The sequence below is a fragment of the Catharus ustulatus genome, chromosome 3 (assembly GCF_009819885.2).
Source record: "Catharus ustulatus isolate bCatUst1 chromosome 3, bCatUst1.pri.v2, whole genome shotgun sequence".
NCBI classification, from domain to species: Eukaryota; Metazoa; Chordata; class Aves; order Passeriformes; family Turdidae; genus Catharus; species Catharus ustulatus.
The window spans coordinates 42010123-42026677 of record NC_046223.1 but is presented as its reverse complement, the minus strand read 5'-3'; the positions used below and the strand labels follow the sequence as shown (position 1 = coordinate 42026677).

General features: G+C 43.5%; 1 protein-coding gene across 21 annotated transcripts in view; it reads right to left on the bottom strand.

Moving 5' to 3' along the window:
- Window positions 1–4740, bottom strand: part of AFDN (afadin, adherens junction formation factor) — a 113102-nt gene extending 108362 nt beyond the window's left edge. For all 21 annotated transcript variants that reach the window (XM_033053854.2, XM_033053865.2, XM_033053871.2 and 18 more), the window contains exon 1: window positions 4613–4740. In XM_033053854.2, coding sequence (XP_032909745.1) covers window positions 4613–4726 — 114 coding nt within the window. In that variant the 5' untranslated portion in view covers window positions 4727–4740. The remainder of the gene's footprint in view (window positions 1–4612) is intronic.
- Window positions 4741–16555: the final 11815 nt, after the last annotated feature.

The following is a 16555-nucleotide window of genomic DNA, read 5'->3' as shown; positions in this document are numbered from 1 at the left end:
AAACAATAGAAAACATACTGAATAGACCAAACATATGTAACAACACATGGGAAGTCAATATTAAAAAAGGCAACACAAAAAAAAGCCCCACCCACATTCTGAAGGGTTATTTCAAATAACTCATTGCTAAGATTATATAAAGTTTTTCAGACTAAAAAAAATCAAATAGCCATGAAGACTCTTGAAATTCTTTCTTTTTATTTTTTTTTTTTAATTATGGCCATTTAAAAGTCAAGCTTTCAGGAGTTATTCTTTAATGCAAAGCATGTTATTTCTCTGAGCTTTTTGATTAGACCTTTCTACTTTTACTGCCACAGAGGTATAACAGTCTAGAACAACATTCTCCATCAGAAAACAAAACTACAACAGATCAATGTTTCTGACAACAATCCCCCAGCCCTTGGGCAATTGCTATAAAAAAATCCCACTTGTTCTAAAAGTGTCTGTGTCAAAATAATTAAATACAATTCACATTCCTAGCCCACAAACAATGTTTAGAAAAAACATAACACTTCTCTTCCTCTCATATACAGTTATGAAAGCATACATTAAAGATGAAACCAACACCTAGTTCAGACATGGTATCTTATTATGTGCATTCAAACAATAATAAATGCATAGCCTACAGTAGCCCTCCACTCCTCACCCAAGACATCCACATGCAGTTGTTTTATATAATAATCAACTCCAGTTAGCACTTTTATTAAAGGAGGAGGTTAAAAAAGCTAAACTAATAAATGCAAATAATTTGTTATCTATAAGTTCTAAACATCTGTATGCACTTATTAGAAAATCATTTATTCAAACTTACTCCTTTTTGAAAACTTTGGATGCTGCAAGCACCCAAGACGTATATCAAGATCAAACCATCATTTTATCTCCTACTGCAAAAGGTGTCTAAGTCTTTTCTAAGTCTCTTTACTGTGTTTCTGTGCCTAACGAAAAAAAAACAAAAAAAAAAATTTGAAAAAGCATCCACAAAACTTGGTAATACTTGGTACAAGGGCAAGGGGAAACAAAGTAAAGGGTTAGCATTCTGTTTCATTTTGGGTCTGTTAAGTTATCTACAAACAAGAACATGATTCACCCCACCTTCCCTCCAAAAGCCCAGTATTTTTTTCAGACTTGCCAAAGTGAGTAGCTGCTTCATAAGTTAAAGTAGACACAGTAAAGCTTAATTAAGTTTAAATTATGACCAGTATTACAGACATCTTTAGCAAAGGTCTGTACCTAGCATCACTCCTGAAACATTATCACTTAAACTTCTGCTAGTAAAAGCAGAGTTCTGTTTTTGTTCATTTATAAGTTTCTCAAGCCACAGAGTTTCTCTGAGCTCCTTTCTGAATAAAAAGAATTTCAATATTTCAGAGTAAAATAATGCAAACTAACCAATTTTTCAGAACGGCAACAATGGTTCAAATAGGTAAAGACCTAATACATTTAACATCACCACTTTGCTCTCAAGCAGGAGGCCAAAAATTACTTCAGTGAAATCAAGTGAAGATATGAAACCCTCACTCCCAGGAAGTCTTCAGCTTTCCCAACACATGATACAGAGAGAGAAATACTCAACTTTGAGCATGCAACAGAAAGTTTTCATTTCTGTATTGCTGGCATAAGGCAGCTCTGGATGACTTAGTTAACTATTAGAGTCAAAGAGAAGTTAAGAAAAAGTTAGTAACTGAACTCAACATGCCCTATCCAAGGCTTTTGCTTGTAATGTCTTATATACCTTAACAATTTGCTCTCTAAGTCTCACAAGAGGCAAGTAAACAAGTGTATCTCTAATCCCTTAAGACTAGTCTACTCAATAAAATATTAACAGGAATTCAAACAGATTCATTTCATTAACCACTTCACTGCAAAAAAACCCACACATTTGAACTACTTTCAAAATACTGCCCAACCTTCAAAACTAAGTCACATTTTATATGCTGCAGTAAAGCAAAGAGGATCTAATGGAGTTGGAACAACTGTATCTCACCAAAGAATTAGACCTTTCAAACTAATACCAAGGTACATCAATTGGACACATGTGAATTCCTTTCACTGTCACTGCACAATCAATACTGTCAGAACTCCATGAGAATGTCAGAATTTCCATTAGATTTCCCTTCTTCTTTGCTTTACTGAAAATATAAATCTCTCTGAATCCCACTGTTAAGGTTGTGATTATCCCCTCTGGAAAATCCTACTTTCTTACACAGGAAAGTTACAAGACAGGTTATTTTCACTGAGGAAATGCCTGAAGAATCACCACAAGGCATCAACTCTACATCCAACCAGCAGCTCCTGGATGACAGTCTGCAGTTTGGGCTACTAAGTTAACCCGGCAGGCCAACAGCTCTGTCTGGAGAGTTTAAAATGATTCAGTTTGACACAGCACAGGCAAAAGTCATATCCAGGTTACTGCATCTTCACAGATGCCACAGTTGCTACAGTCTCTACAAAAAGCAAGATGTGTCTTATGGTCAAGCTGAGCCTGGAAAAACAGGGAAACAACAGAGGATTGTCAGTTCTCAAGCAGTGTAGTAAAAGGGCTTTCATTTAAGCTGATAAATAGTACAGTGTGAATCACACCATCATCTGGGTTGAAAATATTGCCAAATTTGTGTCAGCTCAGGGTAAAGTGAAAACAAATGTGAACATTTGTAAGTGTAATTATCTGGAAGGAAAATATACTTTATCTGTAAAATTGTTACCTGCTGCTAGTTTGATGTAAATGCACCTGCAGTCTTATCAAATGCTTTTAGAACCAGTAGGCTAAAGAGCTCATACATTCAAGGATGTCATGCATGCACTTCATGTTTTACTTTCAACTGAAATGTCATCACTGACAGTGGTGAGTATGCTCCTATACACCTCCAGAGGCTTAACTACAGAAGTGTGAAGTGAATGCAAGTAAAATTATTTTTTCTTTCAGTAATAACTATAATGAAGCTGGTGACTTTTGTGCAAACTCTACTTAGCTATGCTAATAAATATGCATGGCTGACCTAAAGAAAGTATGATTTGTCGAACTACTTACTAACAAAACCACAGAAGCACAGTCTGCCATAAACACGAAGACTACAGGCTGGAGTTAGAATGTACTGGGAATGGACAAACACGTTAATAAGACAAGAAGTTCAGACACAGGCAGTTAGCAGCCAACCTGCAATTCCAAAGACAGTGCTATGTCAAACACAGTCATGACGGCTTCCTTACGCTGGCTTCAGCCTGCTTTTTTTGAGACAGTGACTGTCAGCCAACAATGATACTCTTAAAACCTAAGCAATGCAATCAAGGAACTCTAATTATGATAAATCTTGCAAGATATAGGGAATAATCACAGAAAACTGTCATCTTTGTGCTCAAGAAACTGTCTGCAATGAGCAGAACTGAAAATACCCGAAGGTGTCGTAGTTCCTAATCTTAGAAGTGCTCTCAACACTTTTTCGTGGCTCTGCTAGCAATCAGCACCTAGGCGCAGGAACGGGAGCCAGCTCCAAGACCAAGCCAACGCGTTTTCTCAGAGGCTTCTGTTAATAAACAACCAGGGCCAGGCCAAGAGCAAGTGTGAATTTCCTCCTTTTCCCCGGGAACACGCACATGACCAGCCTCCACCCTCTAAGCAGGGAGCGCGTTGTCACACACAAACAGGGCTGTAACCTGCGTCCCCAGCCCTCCCCCTGCCCCCCCGCCGCTTTCAAACCAGACGCGCAGCACGAACCAGCCAAAGGGAACATGACAAGGGGCAGCGAGAGGGTGTGGTTTGACTATTACATTTTTTTTTCTTTTTTTAAAAAGGACAAAACCCAGCCTCTCTCGGCCATCAGAAACACCCACTTCATTAGGCAGAAATTACCCGCTGTGTTTTTCCAGTACAACATGTGAACTCGGGTCTGCGAACCTGCTCCTGGTATTTACTTTAGACGGCGGGCTGGCAGCCTGCAGGCTCGGAGAGCCAAGGCGCTCCGTCCGTCACGCCCTGGGAAAGCCACTCCAGGGATTGCACCAGCAGCCCAGAGAGCCGACGGACTATAAGCGGCAGGTTGCTTTGCAAGAGGCGCCTTCTACACAAAGACCAATATTTAAAGAAACAAAAACGCTAGCAACAAAAAAAGCGCCCGGCACCGGGATTCTCAATCCTCCTCCACCAGCCGCCTTTAGGTACTGTTAAAGTCACAGACAAAAAAAAAAAAAAAAAGCCCACGGAGGTACCCGGTGTCGGGCTCGGGACGGGGGTAACTCCTATATTCTCGCCCTTGCCCGCCCCTTTTCGCCACCTCCATCTCCCAGCGGGTTTCTCCCCTGCCTAGGAGCCGCCTGTCCCGCAGGGTCAGGCCGGCATGTGCCTGCGGGAGGGAGGAGGGGAGGGCTCCGGCCCTTCGCTCCCGTCCTCTCCCGGCCGCTGCAACCTGCCTTCACCCGGGCACGGCGAGGGGCCGGGCCCTCGCTCCCCAGCGAGGAGCGGAGCCCCGGCCGCGGCCAGCGCAGGGCAGCCCGTGCCCCAGAGTCCGGCCGGGGCGGGGGGCGGCGCGGGGGCCCGGCTGCCGCGGGGCGCGGCCTGGCCCGGGTGCGGCGTCTCACCGGGCCGGCCGGGCGGGAGGCCCTCGCCGGGGTCGCTCACCTCGGTGGGGTCGCTGATCTCGAACAGGTCCAGCCGGTTCGCGTTCCAGTGGTTGATGATGTCGGCGAGTTTGCGCCGCTCCTCCTCCCGGTTGCCGCCGCCGCCGCCCGACATCCTCGCCGAGCCCGCCGCCGCCGCCGGGGAGCCGCGCCGGGGCCGGGGCCGGGGCCAGGCCCTCTCAGCCAAGCCCCGGACGGAGCGGAGGGTCCCTCAGTCCCGGCCGGGGAGGGGAAGGGCCGGCTCTCCCCGCGGCCGCTGCCGGCTTAGGCGCCGCGGAAACGCCCCGGGATTGTGCCGCCGACTGCGATCAGCCCCGGCGGACAGTGGGGAAGGAGAGAAAGAGAAGGGGGAAGGGCGGGCAGGGGGTGGGGAGGAAGAGGAAGGATGCCCCGAGTCGGCAGCGGCCGCCGTATCTCCCGGCTCGGCAGCGCCTGTGGCCGCTCGCCTGCCCTGAGCCGAGCGAAGCCGCCGCTGCCGCCGCCTTTCTCCGCCCCGGGATCGCCCTCCCCTCGCTCTCTCTCTCACACACCGGCCGTGCGCGCCCCCGCCCGGCCGCCCGCCCTCCTCCTCCCCTTCCCGGGCGTGTGCGCGCCTGCGCGCGCTCCCGCCGGCCGTCGCCTCCCGCCGGCGCGCGCCTCCGGAGTGTGCCCTCCGTGTCCCGCCTTTCCCTGCCGCTTCCCCGCTCCCGCCGGCGTGGGGAGGCAGCCGGGGCCCGGCGGTGGCCGGGGCGTGGCGTGGCCAGGTGCAGCGGGAGTCCCCGCACGGCGGCCGGGGACACGCGGCGGGGCAGCGCGGCCCGGCGGGGAGCGCGATGCCGGCAGGAGGCCCCGCGGGAGAAGCGGCCGGAGCCCTGGGCGCCGCCTCAGCGCGGGGCCCGCGGTCGGGCTGTGGCACCAACAAAGAGCCGCCGCGGCCGCGGGAACAAAGACCCTGCGGGCGGATCCCGGCGCGGCCCCGCCGCGGCTTTCCCCGCGCTGAGGCGGGCGGGAGTGAATGTGGCCGCTGCCCGGCCCTGCCTGCCCGCGGGCAGAGGTCACGGCACGGCACAGCACGGCACGGCACGGCACGGCACGGGGGGTGGCTCCCGGTCAAGGCCGCCCCCTCGCCCTGCGGCCCCCGGGTCACCGCGGTGCCTCGGCACAGCCAGGGGAGCCAGAGCCACGCTCCGCTGCCGCCCTGCTCGCTGCTGCGTCTCATAATGGCTATGGAATGCTTTGGGAGCGCCGCGTGCAAGGAATTGTCTAAAAAGGCTATATTGACAGAAATTTCCACAGCTTGAGATGAACCTGATAAGAAGTTAAACCATCAGATACGTTTTAATGGATTTTAGACACGTCATTTTTCTGTGGCTTCTCACAAAACGTGTCAGTTTGCCCTAAGAGGCATCGCCCATTGTGTAGGCATTGGAATTCAGTCCAGCTCTGGGCGTTTGGCTTTGTTTCTTAACCCGCAGAAGTAATGCATCCTGATAGTTCAGCGGTCATATGCATTGGGCATTCTCTGAAAATTAGTACTTGAACAATCCTGGTCGAACTCGGTTGTCCAAGTGTGTATATTTTTTGGTTTCTTCAGGTGATTAAAACGGGGGAAACACTGCTTCCTTTTAGCACACCTGGCAAGGTATTTCAAGTTCCTCTTTGCTGAGGGAGTTCAGAGGAGTGAGTTTTGCTGATGAAGTTTTGATTTGACTGGGTTATTTAAAGAAGGAGATTCCTCAGAGGCCTTGTCTACATTAAGCAATTAAAATATTGTTTTTATCCAGTAGTACAGCACCTGTATTAACTACCAGAAGTTCTGGTTTTACAGGTGAAGGTCAGTTGTACTTTTGCCCTACATATGTAACTGTGCCGTATTCAGGCTTTCCAGTTCCAAGGACAGAAGGGATTCTATTTCTTGGGTCCCAGATTTTGAGAGGTGCTGAAAGCCTGTCTGAGAGCCCTTGGAGAACTTAGCAGGAGTTGGGAGGGACAGACAAAACCTCAAGTTATTGTAGTGCTATCATACTTAAGCTATACTGTATTCCTTTTAGATGTAAAGTGTACAGAAAAGGAAAAATCAAACAAAACCCTTCTTACATAAAAGAAGGGGGGAAATTGATTTTTTTTTTTCCAAATCCAGAGTGTGCTACCAGATAGCATTGGATGTTTTGCAATGCCTGCCAGAAACCATGTAAAATCTGTGATGTGATAGCTCACTACCCAAGACAGGTATCTGCGTGCTCTGTCACAGATGACATTTACAGAATGTTGTGCTGGTTTTATGCTTGGTTCTGTCTGCATATTGGTGAAATGGGTTGGTTCAACTCACAGGGTGAGAGACAGTGGCTGCATTGCTTCAGAATTGCAAAGGAGACTTAGGTAGAGAGTGTGCATAGATCAACATTTTGCTGTTACAAGCTACATAGATAAAATTGGTTTTCCTGGGAAAAAGAGGTGGTTGTTCTGGGAACACTGGCTACTGAAAGTAATTGATTCAGCGTTGCTGGCATGCCTGGGTTTTCAAATGCCAGGGAGCACCCGGCAGGAATGAAATTATCACTGTGCTGGACCCGCATAGTGTATATAATCAACTGAGAATTTATTTCTGTTTTAACTGTGTCTAGTCAGCATTTCTAAACCATAGCTAGACTCCAGCCTGGATGCAAACAAATCCCTCAAACGGCGAAGCATTGAAGCAGGCTAATAATGTTTAGATGTCACTTCTCAGAAATCCCAAGTGACTACAATGTATTTCTGTGTAGCGGCAGCAATGGAAATGCTGCTGATGGTCAGATACCAGCAGCAACTATGCTGCTGATTAGTTCTGCCATGAGCTGGTCAGTGCTGAAGCTGCACTGAACGACTCCAGGCCTGCTTGGACATGCTGAACAAGTTGTCGTCATCGACAGTCGAATGACAGCATCTTTAGTACAGAATCAGGATTTAAGAAAAATACCAGTATAGACAAAAATTTAGATGTCTGAGTGAACCAGCAGGACCAACATACAGAGACTGTATTGTGGAAGATAAAACATAAGCCCTGATTTCCTTGGAAAAGCAAGTGTGCAGGGAACTAAGGCATGACATTACAGTGACCACTAGTTTACAGTGGAAAATGTGTGCTGTTTCACTTAGAATCCCTATTTTTTTTCATAGGCCATTGCAGTGAGAAGTAAATCAGCTGCTGTAAAGCCTGCAGAGTGGCATGATTCCTGTGAACAGTTGTAAAAAAATTTAGAGATATTTATGAAGGGAAAGCATTATATGTACCAAATACATTATAAACAAGATTGTGTGTTTGACTGTCCTCAAGGCATCTTCCATTTAAGGTAAAGCATAAAGTTACTTGAAACCATTAAATTAAATTCTCCTCTCTATTCTTTATAAGATTTTTATCATTTACCCAGTGAGAAGACAATCCCATTTGAGGAGTTTCCAATTCAGGCTATCATACCTGCAGGTATTCCCACTGAAGCTGGTGGCAGAGTTAGATTTAAGTCTTTAGAAGATCCCAGATTTGATAAAAAATAATAGGGTAAGTGAAGCAAAAGAACGGGAAACAAAAACTGCTTTCCTTGCAAGTGATGGTAATTTTTTTTTAATTTCTTTTCTTGCTGAAGTGTTCTTTTTCAAGGTGCTGAAGATAACTAAGCTACTGTAAGCCATTATTCTGATTGTTTGTTCAGCACTCAATGTATAATATGCATTTTACAGAACAAATAAGAAAAATGCCCTTCCCTGTAGAGCTTACAAGTAAAATTTTGTCACAGGAGAGAGCACGAACTAGAAGAGAAAACCATGAAGAAGAAACATATACAAGGAGGCCTTTGCAATCCTCTGGTTCCCTGGACATCACAAAGTCACAAGTGCCCATGTGATTACCTGCCACAAGGGTCTGTCTGCTATCTGTGCGGCTCCTCTCATTAATCACGTTGGCATACGTCGGTCCCTGTGGGATCTGATGGTTATGAGCAACAACCGCGTACAGGATCCCTTTATTTCTGCTCCTTGGCTAGTGCAGTCCATGCAAGCAGTTCTGTTGCATTAGGAAGGTTTGCATGAAGGTAGGGTCATGCTCTGCTGGTCTCCTGGCCGCTTGCCAGCTGCCCATATGGTTGCCAGAATGCAGCATTAATTTTCTGAGGCAGCATGCATCTGATGTATAGTGCCATGCTGTGTAAGTCCAAACACTACTGAAAGTTATGAATTCATATGTAAGACCAAAATTATTAAAGTAACCTTTCTCATGGCTTCCCAAGTGTGCATGTGTTTTTAGAGCAGAGGTACCAGAGCTATAATTTTGCATAATGCAGTGCAAAACCTTATGTTAGAGCAACGTTAACAAACCTGGGTCACTGCAGTCTCTACATGGATGACACTCAGGAAAATAAATTATCCAGAAAAGAATTACATCTTTGGACACTATAGGCACACATAAACCAGGGAGAGAAAAGAAAATTTTTAATGCACCCTTATCTCACCTACAAGAATTGCATACACTGTGTACATCAAAGTATCAATTTCATATCCGAATTGGTAAATATAGTATTTATAGGCCACGTGAGTGAATTCCTGTTACATGAAAAATGTTTACTATGTGTTTAGTTCCTGCTTTTCTTACTGTATTAAGGCAGAAGCCTATATTTAATAACCTTGACCTGTTTGAAATACAAGTAAGAGGGGAAAACACAGGAAGAGTGGCAAGTTATGTAATTGGGTTTTGGAAATCTTTAGGTTTTTCAGTTCAATTATCCTCGCTCTATTTTTAGGGAGAGGGAAGCACAGAACTGTATTAAATGGCAACTATCTTAATAAATGCGTCTTACTTTTCAGTTTATGTATGGATGAATTATGAAAACTGTCAAGAAACTTCCCTTAAGAATGATGCTTCATTTTTATTATGTACAGATCTTTCAAAGTAATTTATTAGTATACACTAATATCTGAAGGATCAAAACTCTAGAGTTATATTTGTGCTAATAAAATAGGCATTGTAGGGACCTTTCTCTACCCCTATAGCCAACTGACCTGGCCTAACCACCTCCATGGTTTAAAATTGTTTTAGCTCTAAAACAGTGGCTGCATGCAAATTGCTTCCTGGAGTGATCACTGGCACATGCTCTTTCCTAGTCCATGCCTGGGTGTTGTCTATGAGCTATCCATTTCACAGCCAGACTTTGCTAACCACTTAACTTACAGATAGTTGGGCATGAAGAAGTGGATCTGGATGCTGAAATGGCCCAGGGGACCATTCAGCAGTAGCAAAAGAGCCTGGAAGCTCTTCTTGTGCATCTGGCTTCAAGGCGGGTTCCTCTGCCAGATGGGGTGCCCAGGCATACCTGTGTTTGTAGGTTCAGAGCACATACAGCCTTTATTCTCTTTACTGAACTGTGCTGGGATCCTTGTTCAACACGGTGGATGAGAGTTGGTCTGTCTTGTAGCATGTGGGCATTCAGATTGACTTCAGCAAGATCTGTATTTGTCCTCAGGTGAACAACTCCTGGAAATTCCAAGCACATGAGAAGGGAGTCAGGTCCCAGTAAGACGTTAGCACTCAGTGTTATCCTAATACTGCAGTATCTTGCAGTATTCATGTTTTTCTTGAAAACTCTTTACATCCAGGTAGTGTTTTTTTCAAAACAGAAGTACAGAGGAGAAATTTAATGACTGGCATACACATTAGATGGTATCTCCTAGCCTTATCCAATATAATTGAAAATGACATCAGTTAAAGTGAAGTTTAGAGCTGCTGCATGCATGAAAAAAGCGTTCTGATAGTTTTTATTTTTAATTACAGATCTCTGCTTTAAAGTATATTCTTGTAAACTGCTGCATTGTAAAAGAAGATGAGAAATTGCCTGGCCATAAGAAATGGAGTCTATGTAAAATTGTCAGGTGTACCATGTAAATAAACTGACATCTTCTGTCTCCAGAAATTTAGCTAATCTCTATGTGGAATACAGCATTAATTTTTTAAAATAGTAAAGATCCTTAGGTAGAAGTTATGCATTTCTTTTAAGTTGAGGGTAGCCCTCCAACCAGCAGCCCAGACTAGGCTATTAGTTACAACAATGTGTAATCATTTCAGGGCTCTTTGAGCAAGATGTAGTGGGTGTTTGGTCATGTAATTAACCTCCTGCCATTGGCCTCACATTCTCACCGCCCTGTAATTACTTGACTGAAAAAATAACACCTTTCAAAGCATACATTGTATAGAAAATTAAAAGAGCATTAATTTTAATCTTCCTTCACACTCACACAATGACTATAACTCCTATGTACATTTCACTTATTAGCAGAAGTTGTTTGGCCACATCTGAGCAGTTTTTGTTAGAGAAATTTTATTTGGGAGCAAACTGGGTCAACATGCTCTTGGCTTTTTTGTTTTTATTTCACTTTTTTAGAACAAGTCCAAAAGCACCAAAAGGATTTTCATGTAGAAATATCCAGTGAGCTGAAAATGTAATGGATATTAATTTCTTTGGTCCGGCAATTGCAGTTCTTTTAAGTCATATAATATGCATGAGTTCTATATGTGGAGAGCTTCAGCCTTGAAACAAATACTTCAGGAAGCATGTAGGTGAAAATATTAATGAAAACCTGTGAAATAAGAAAAAAAAGTTAATCCTCCCCTCTACAAGTTTTCCATAGTAATGCTTCTGCATTTTTGAGGTCTTCATCCTCAACTAGTATAGAATAGAAGTGGAGTTTGTATGTACAAATAAAAAGTAACAGAAAGCACCAGGGAATTCCTGTATAGAAACCTGGAGTGGTATTAATATTAGCTAACTTAAATTGTCTAAAAGTTACAAAAAGAGGGTAAGTATAGGCTCCTCTATAGGTAATGCAGACAGCAATTGACACATACCTGGTGATAGCATTAAACAATAATTTTAGAAGGAAACAGAGAAGTGAGATGAATCTTCCTTTGAGGGTAATTCTGCTATCCCCTGCTTCCTCAGAGCTTTAGTCTGTTGATTTTGGCATAGGTGTCACCTCCAAGCACTATATTGCTTTAGCCCATTATGCTATTTTTTCTATCAGGTATGGTACAACTGTATTGGTCATCTCATTTGCATGAAGATGAGTCTTTCAATCTGTGTTAAACCAAAAGTCCCAAATTCAATGAAGGAGTTTGGTTTCAATTTACAGGTGTCACAGCTCAACCCTGCCCAACTGGGTAAAGAAGGAAATAGCCATGGGGGGCATATTAGGAAGTAGGTTTACATTGCAGATAGAACTCCTGGGCTACATTTTAAAGTGTGTCCTTGACAGGTGGCTAAATTTATCCAGGTGAAATTCTTCTCTGTCTCACCTCCTAGACAGCTCTCTGTGATGTCTGTGCTCAATACCACATCTGCCAGCACAGGAATACTCAATAATTACACTTTGAAATAAGGGAGCCTTAATTCTTCTCTGTGATATCAACCTTTAATACCAGGTTGAGCTTTTTTTTAAATAGTTTTTTTTCTTTTTCAGTCAGATGCCCTCACCTTTATCCCGTACCACTCCTTTACTGTGGGAAGACGCCCAGCCAAAATCACAAAAGTACTTCCTTCAGACCTTTCTACATTCACTGCAGTTCTGAAGCGTGTCAAGTACTAGCATATGCCTAATGCACTTGCAGTGGTGTGACCTATGTTTGCTGTGTTAATCACAAACCTCACAGTTTTACCCTGTTTTCCACATCTTTCCCCTTTCTGTTTGGTCATTACATTCCTTTATACATTACTGTGTTTCGGTATATGCTGGGGTTTGCGTGTTGGTTTGTGGCAGGGACCAATATTTTGTGCACATCTACAACAGTTAGCACAGCTCAAAACAGCAGGGGAAGGTTGCATTACCATGTGATTAATATTAAAGCTTGCTGGAAAGCAAGTGGGACTACCAGACCCTGGTACAATAATCATCAGCATTTTGTATCCTTGGCTCTCTCTCTCCCATGATTGCAATTTTGTACAAAAATCATCTCCTGGCCAGTACAGTCAGGCTGACACAATAGCAGCTACATGTTGCTATTAATGACCCTCGTAGGTCAGGTAAGAAATATGTGTCCTCACTTAATGTTATCCAGCAAGGCATTGTGGAATTTATTCGCTTGAGCAAATCTTAAGCACTTTCAGGGTCAACACCTCCCAGACAAACTTTTCCAAATTCCCTTTTTCTAAGTGCAAAACATGTCCCTACATTATTTTCACATTGTAGAAGTGCACTTAGATATTACCTGATAAAAAAGAAAACCAAAACATAAACAGTTTGAAGTAGATCTGACACAAAAAAAGTACTCTTTTCAAGGCACATATTCCAAGGAAGTTTATTAAGATCCAACCCTGCAGACCAATCAAATGAGAAATCAAGAATTCAAAGATGATTTGTAGACAAAGCTTATGGAGGAGTACAGCTCTGTAAGTGAAGGATCTCCTGAATTACATTACTTCTACATTTCAAAATGGGAAGACACTACTTTTGTGCTTTCTGACTAAAGTTAGAAACACATGCACAGAAATAGGCACCTAGATTAATGACCTGTTTTCCAAAATGTTGTAAATTCCCAGTCATCAAAGGCACCTTCGAGTCTTCATTTACAAATTTAGACCACAAGGCTTGAAAAATGTGTCCTTCGCCTCCCAATAGCACCTATTCAAATATGGGAATTCTACAGAAAAGCTCTGCAAAATTGCTTCACCTGACATGGTTATGGCAGATGGATGTAAACTGCTTAGTGTGACAAATCACCAGTGTCTGGAGGCACTGCACTGAAGCTGGGGCATGCTGCCAGGCTGTGGGTTTTCCCTTCCAGGCACTCTGCCTGCTCAGCCCTGGCCCCAGGGCACAGTGACTAGCTGCTCTGGGCCCATCTGGGCCCACAGTGATCTGTGCTCACTGCCACGTGCTCCTATAGGGCTGCACTGGCCACTTTGCCTGTTGCTAGCAAGGAAACCTCATTGAGCATGATGCTGAGCCAAGGAGTCGGTCTGGCAGACCTCTCTGCTGCCAGGGTATGCTACTAGCAGCATTTTACAGCTAGGGCAGTGTAGTCATCCCAAGCCATGGCCAGTTCAGTGTGAGTAGGGTGAAGTTCCAAACCTATGCTTTGGGACTTCAAAACACCTTACTCACACTGAACTTTCCGTGCAGTTATTGACCGTAATCTGACATTGCCTTGTGAGAAGGCAGTATGAAAACATTACAGCTCCTTCTCACTATAACTTCTGGTTAGCAGTAGACTAAGCTTCATCTGCTAAGGAGATATAAAATTATGTGCTGCAGGCATGGACTGTGGCACAAATGCCACTGTGCAGAAGGCGCAATGGAAAACCTTCCCTGTATGAGGGAGAATGAGCAGCAGATTTGTTCTGGCTTGTTTAATGTAAAATCTTGAATTTAACTCAACTGGTCTTTAGAGTAATTCAGTGACTTACATTTGGTGAAGTCCCATCTTTCAATACAGCTTGAACTCAAAGATGGCAAGAGACAGAGGATAAAGAACCTCATGGGTTTTGTTTCAGCCATTAATCATCCTTGCTGCTGAGAGATGTGTCGTATCCAATGTGCGCAAATCCAACTTCCAGGCACTAGTACTTGTCACACTTCTCTGTTTTGTTGAATAGCCCTTTGGTACATTCTATTTTCTCTCTTTTAAGACACTCATATCTTACCTGCTGGTTTAAAGAGACACCAATTTATCTTCTTTTTAACAAGCCAAACAGACAATCCGCTTTCTCACCATAACACACTCTTTCTAGCTTGGAAGTAAGCACTAAGGCTGTTCACTGCATTTACAAGCACATTTTGACTTTTCAGAAAGGAGATACAAACATCCAGCAGAAGAACAGTTTATATTTCTGGCTGTAGGAGTTGGAGCACAGAGCAAGTTCTCCAGGGCCTCCTGGCACAAAGGTTAACTCTGCATATATCAGGCTGTACTTCTCGTATCAAGTTCTTCCTGAACTTCCAGTATTATATTGTTTCATTTGAGAGTACAAAGCATTACCAAATTAATTTTAAGAACTGCATATTAAGACAACATTCCTTCATGTGTGCAGTAACATTCTTTCTAGCCATATGTCTCTTTAAAAAGCATAAAATATCCTAAGGAGAAATAAATTCTGTCTGCAGTAATACAATTTCTTTTCTTAATTTGATGTCTGAAAGTGCAAAGAACAGCTCACAAATCTTTCTAAATGGAAATAAATATATATCTAAGGTGGGGTTTTTTTCCCCACATCAAGCTTTTAGACCAAGAAGTGATGTGTTAAGGTATGTCAGGGATGGTCTAAAGTTCAGTCCTAATGATCTGGTGGGTTGCTTATGGAGGAAATGCTAAAATATCCTTAAGGGAAGCAGTAGTGCCTGTTTGCAGTGAAATACAGATTTCTTCAATGAGTCTGAAGACTGTGTGTCTATACATGATAAGTCTTCTATTGTTAAGGATTATAGGCTCTTCTATTATTGTTAAACACAATAGTGCAGGTCAGAGAGGACATGGTTAAAAATTCCTGTGATCCACAACATTGCTCAGTGGCCAGTTTGGGGTTTCTGTCTCAGAGCAAGATACAGCACATACACTTCAAAAAGGAGAAAAAATATGTAGGGTATTACATACGCTTCCAGAAATATTTACTAAATGTTTCAAAGTCCCAGTTACTTGCATTTGTCCCTGGGAAGCAGATATATCAATGTTACAGCCTTCAGCATTTCAGCAAGGGTAGGAAAGTGAAGCAGATTTAAAAGAAAATAACAATTTCAAATTGTCATATACAATAATGTCTTGAGCTCGAGGGGCTCCATTAGACTGAAGAGAGGAAAAATACTCTTCAGAAAGTATTATTCCTTTTAAATACAATTATTTTCCTTAAGAAACATCTTAAAGTGACTGCAAGTGCCCAGTCTTGCTCTGATATCAGTACAGCAGCCTGTTGGATTAACTGCACAGGAGATTTACAAGTGTTATTCTAGGTTCCACATCACTGGTAGAAAAATAAAATTACACCAGACCCAAACTGAATTAAGTAGTTAAGAACCCAGCCTAACACATTATAATCACCTTCTTGCTACTGATGTAATGTTTTTTAAGCCAAGCCACTATGATCTTTAGTCCCTGCTATGAATGGATTTGCTAGTGACTGTACCAAAATCAAAATTGAGGCTCATTTGTGGTTCAAGACTTTTTGCAAAGTGGCACATTTAATGCTCAGTGATAAAACAAAAGCAACATTGAACCTGTAATAGATATACAGGGAAGCGATGAGAGTAGAATAAAATAAAACCTTGTCCGTTGTAAAAGAAAGTTCTTTTTCCCACTCTACCTTTTCCACTTTTTCTGTTGTGTTCCTCCTTCCTTCCCTGTTTTTTTCTTTTACTTGCTTTTCTTAGCATAGCCTTGCCGATTCTAGAAGACAGTTATAAATTTGCTGAGTTCCTCTTTATGAAAAATATAACTCAGCTCATGCTATGCTTGCATATCTTTCCTGACTACAGATACTTAGGTGAAGTCAGACCTTAATTAGACTCTTCAAAGACTTTTCCAGCTGATAACAAGATGCTCACAGAGGCTGGGAAAGCCAGACTCACTGCAACTTCTCTGTTGTTTGAGAGAGGCTTTCACTCACAAAGGGCACTTCAGGACAAGATCCTCTCCTCACTGTTCAGAATCAACCCCTGGAAATTATTCTCTTCCTCAATTTAGAAGCAACAGTAGGAAATCCTTTCCATATCACACACTTCAAGTCTCATCCCATGCCATACCCCACACCCTGTATGTGGAAAGTCCCATACCCTGGAGCAAGGTGTTTCAGTCACTGTTTCTGCAGTTCATGGTGTGCCATCTCTGGCCCCCATGGGGCTGCAGTGGGCAAAGGAGCATGGTACAGGACAAGGGGGCGGATGGTGTGCTTCAAGCTCACTTCTACCACATCCCTGGGAGATGAGGGATACCCAGTCCTTCAGAGAAGTGTCAGCTGCT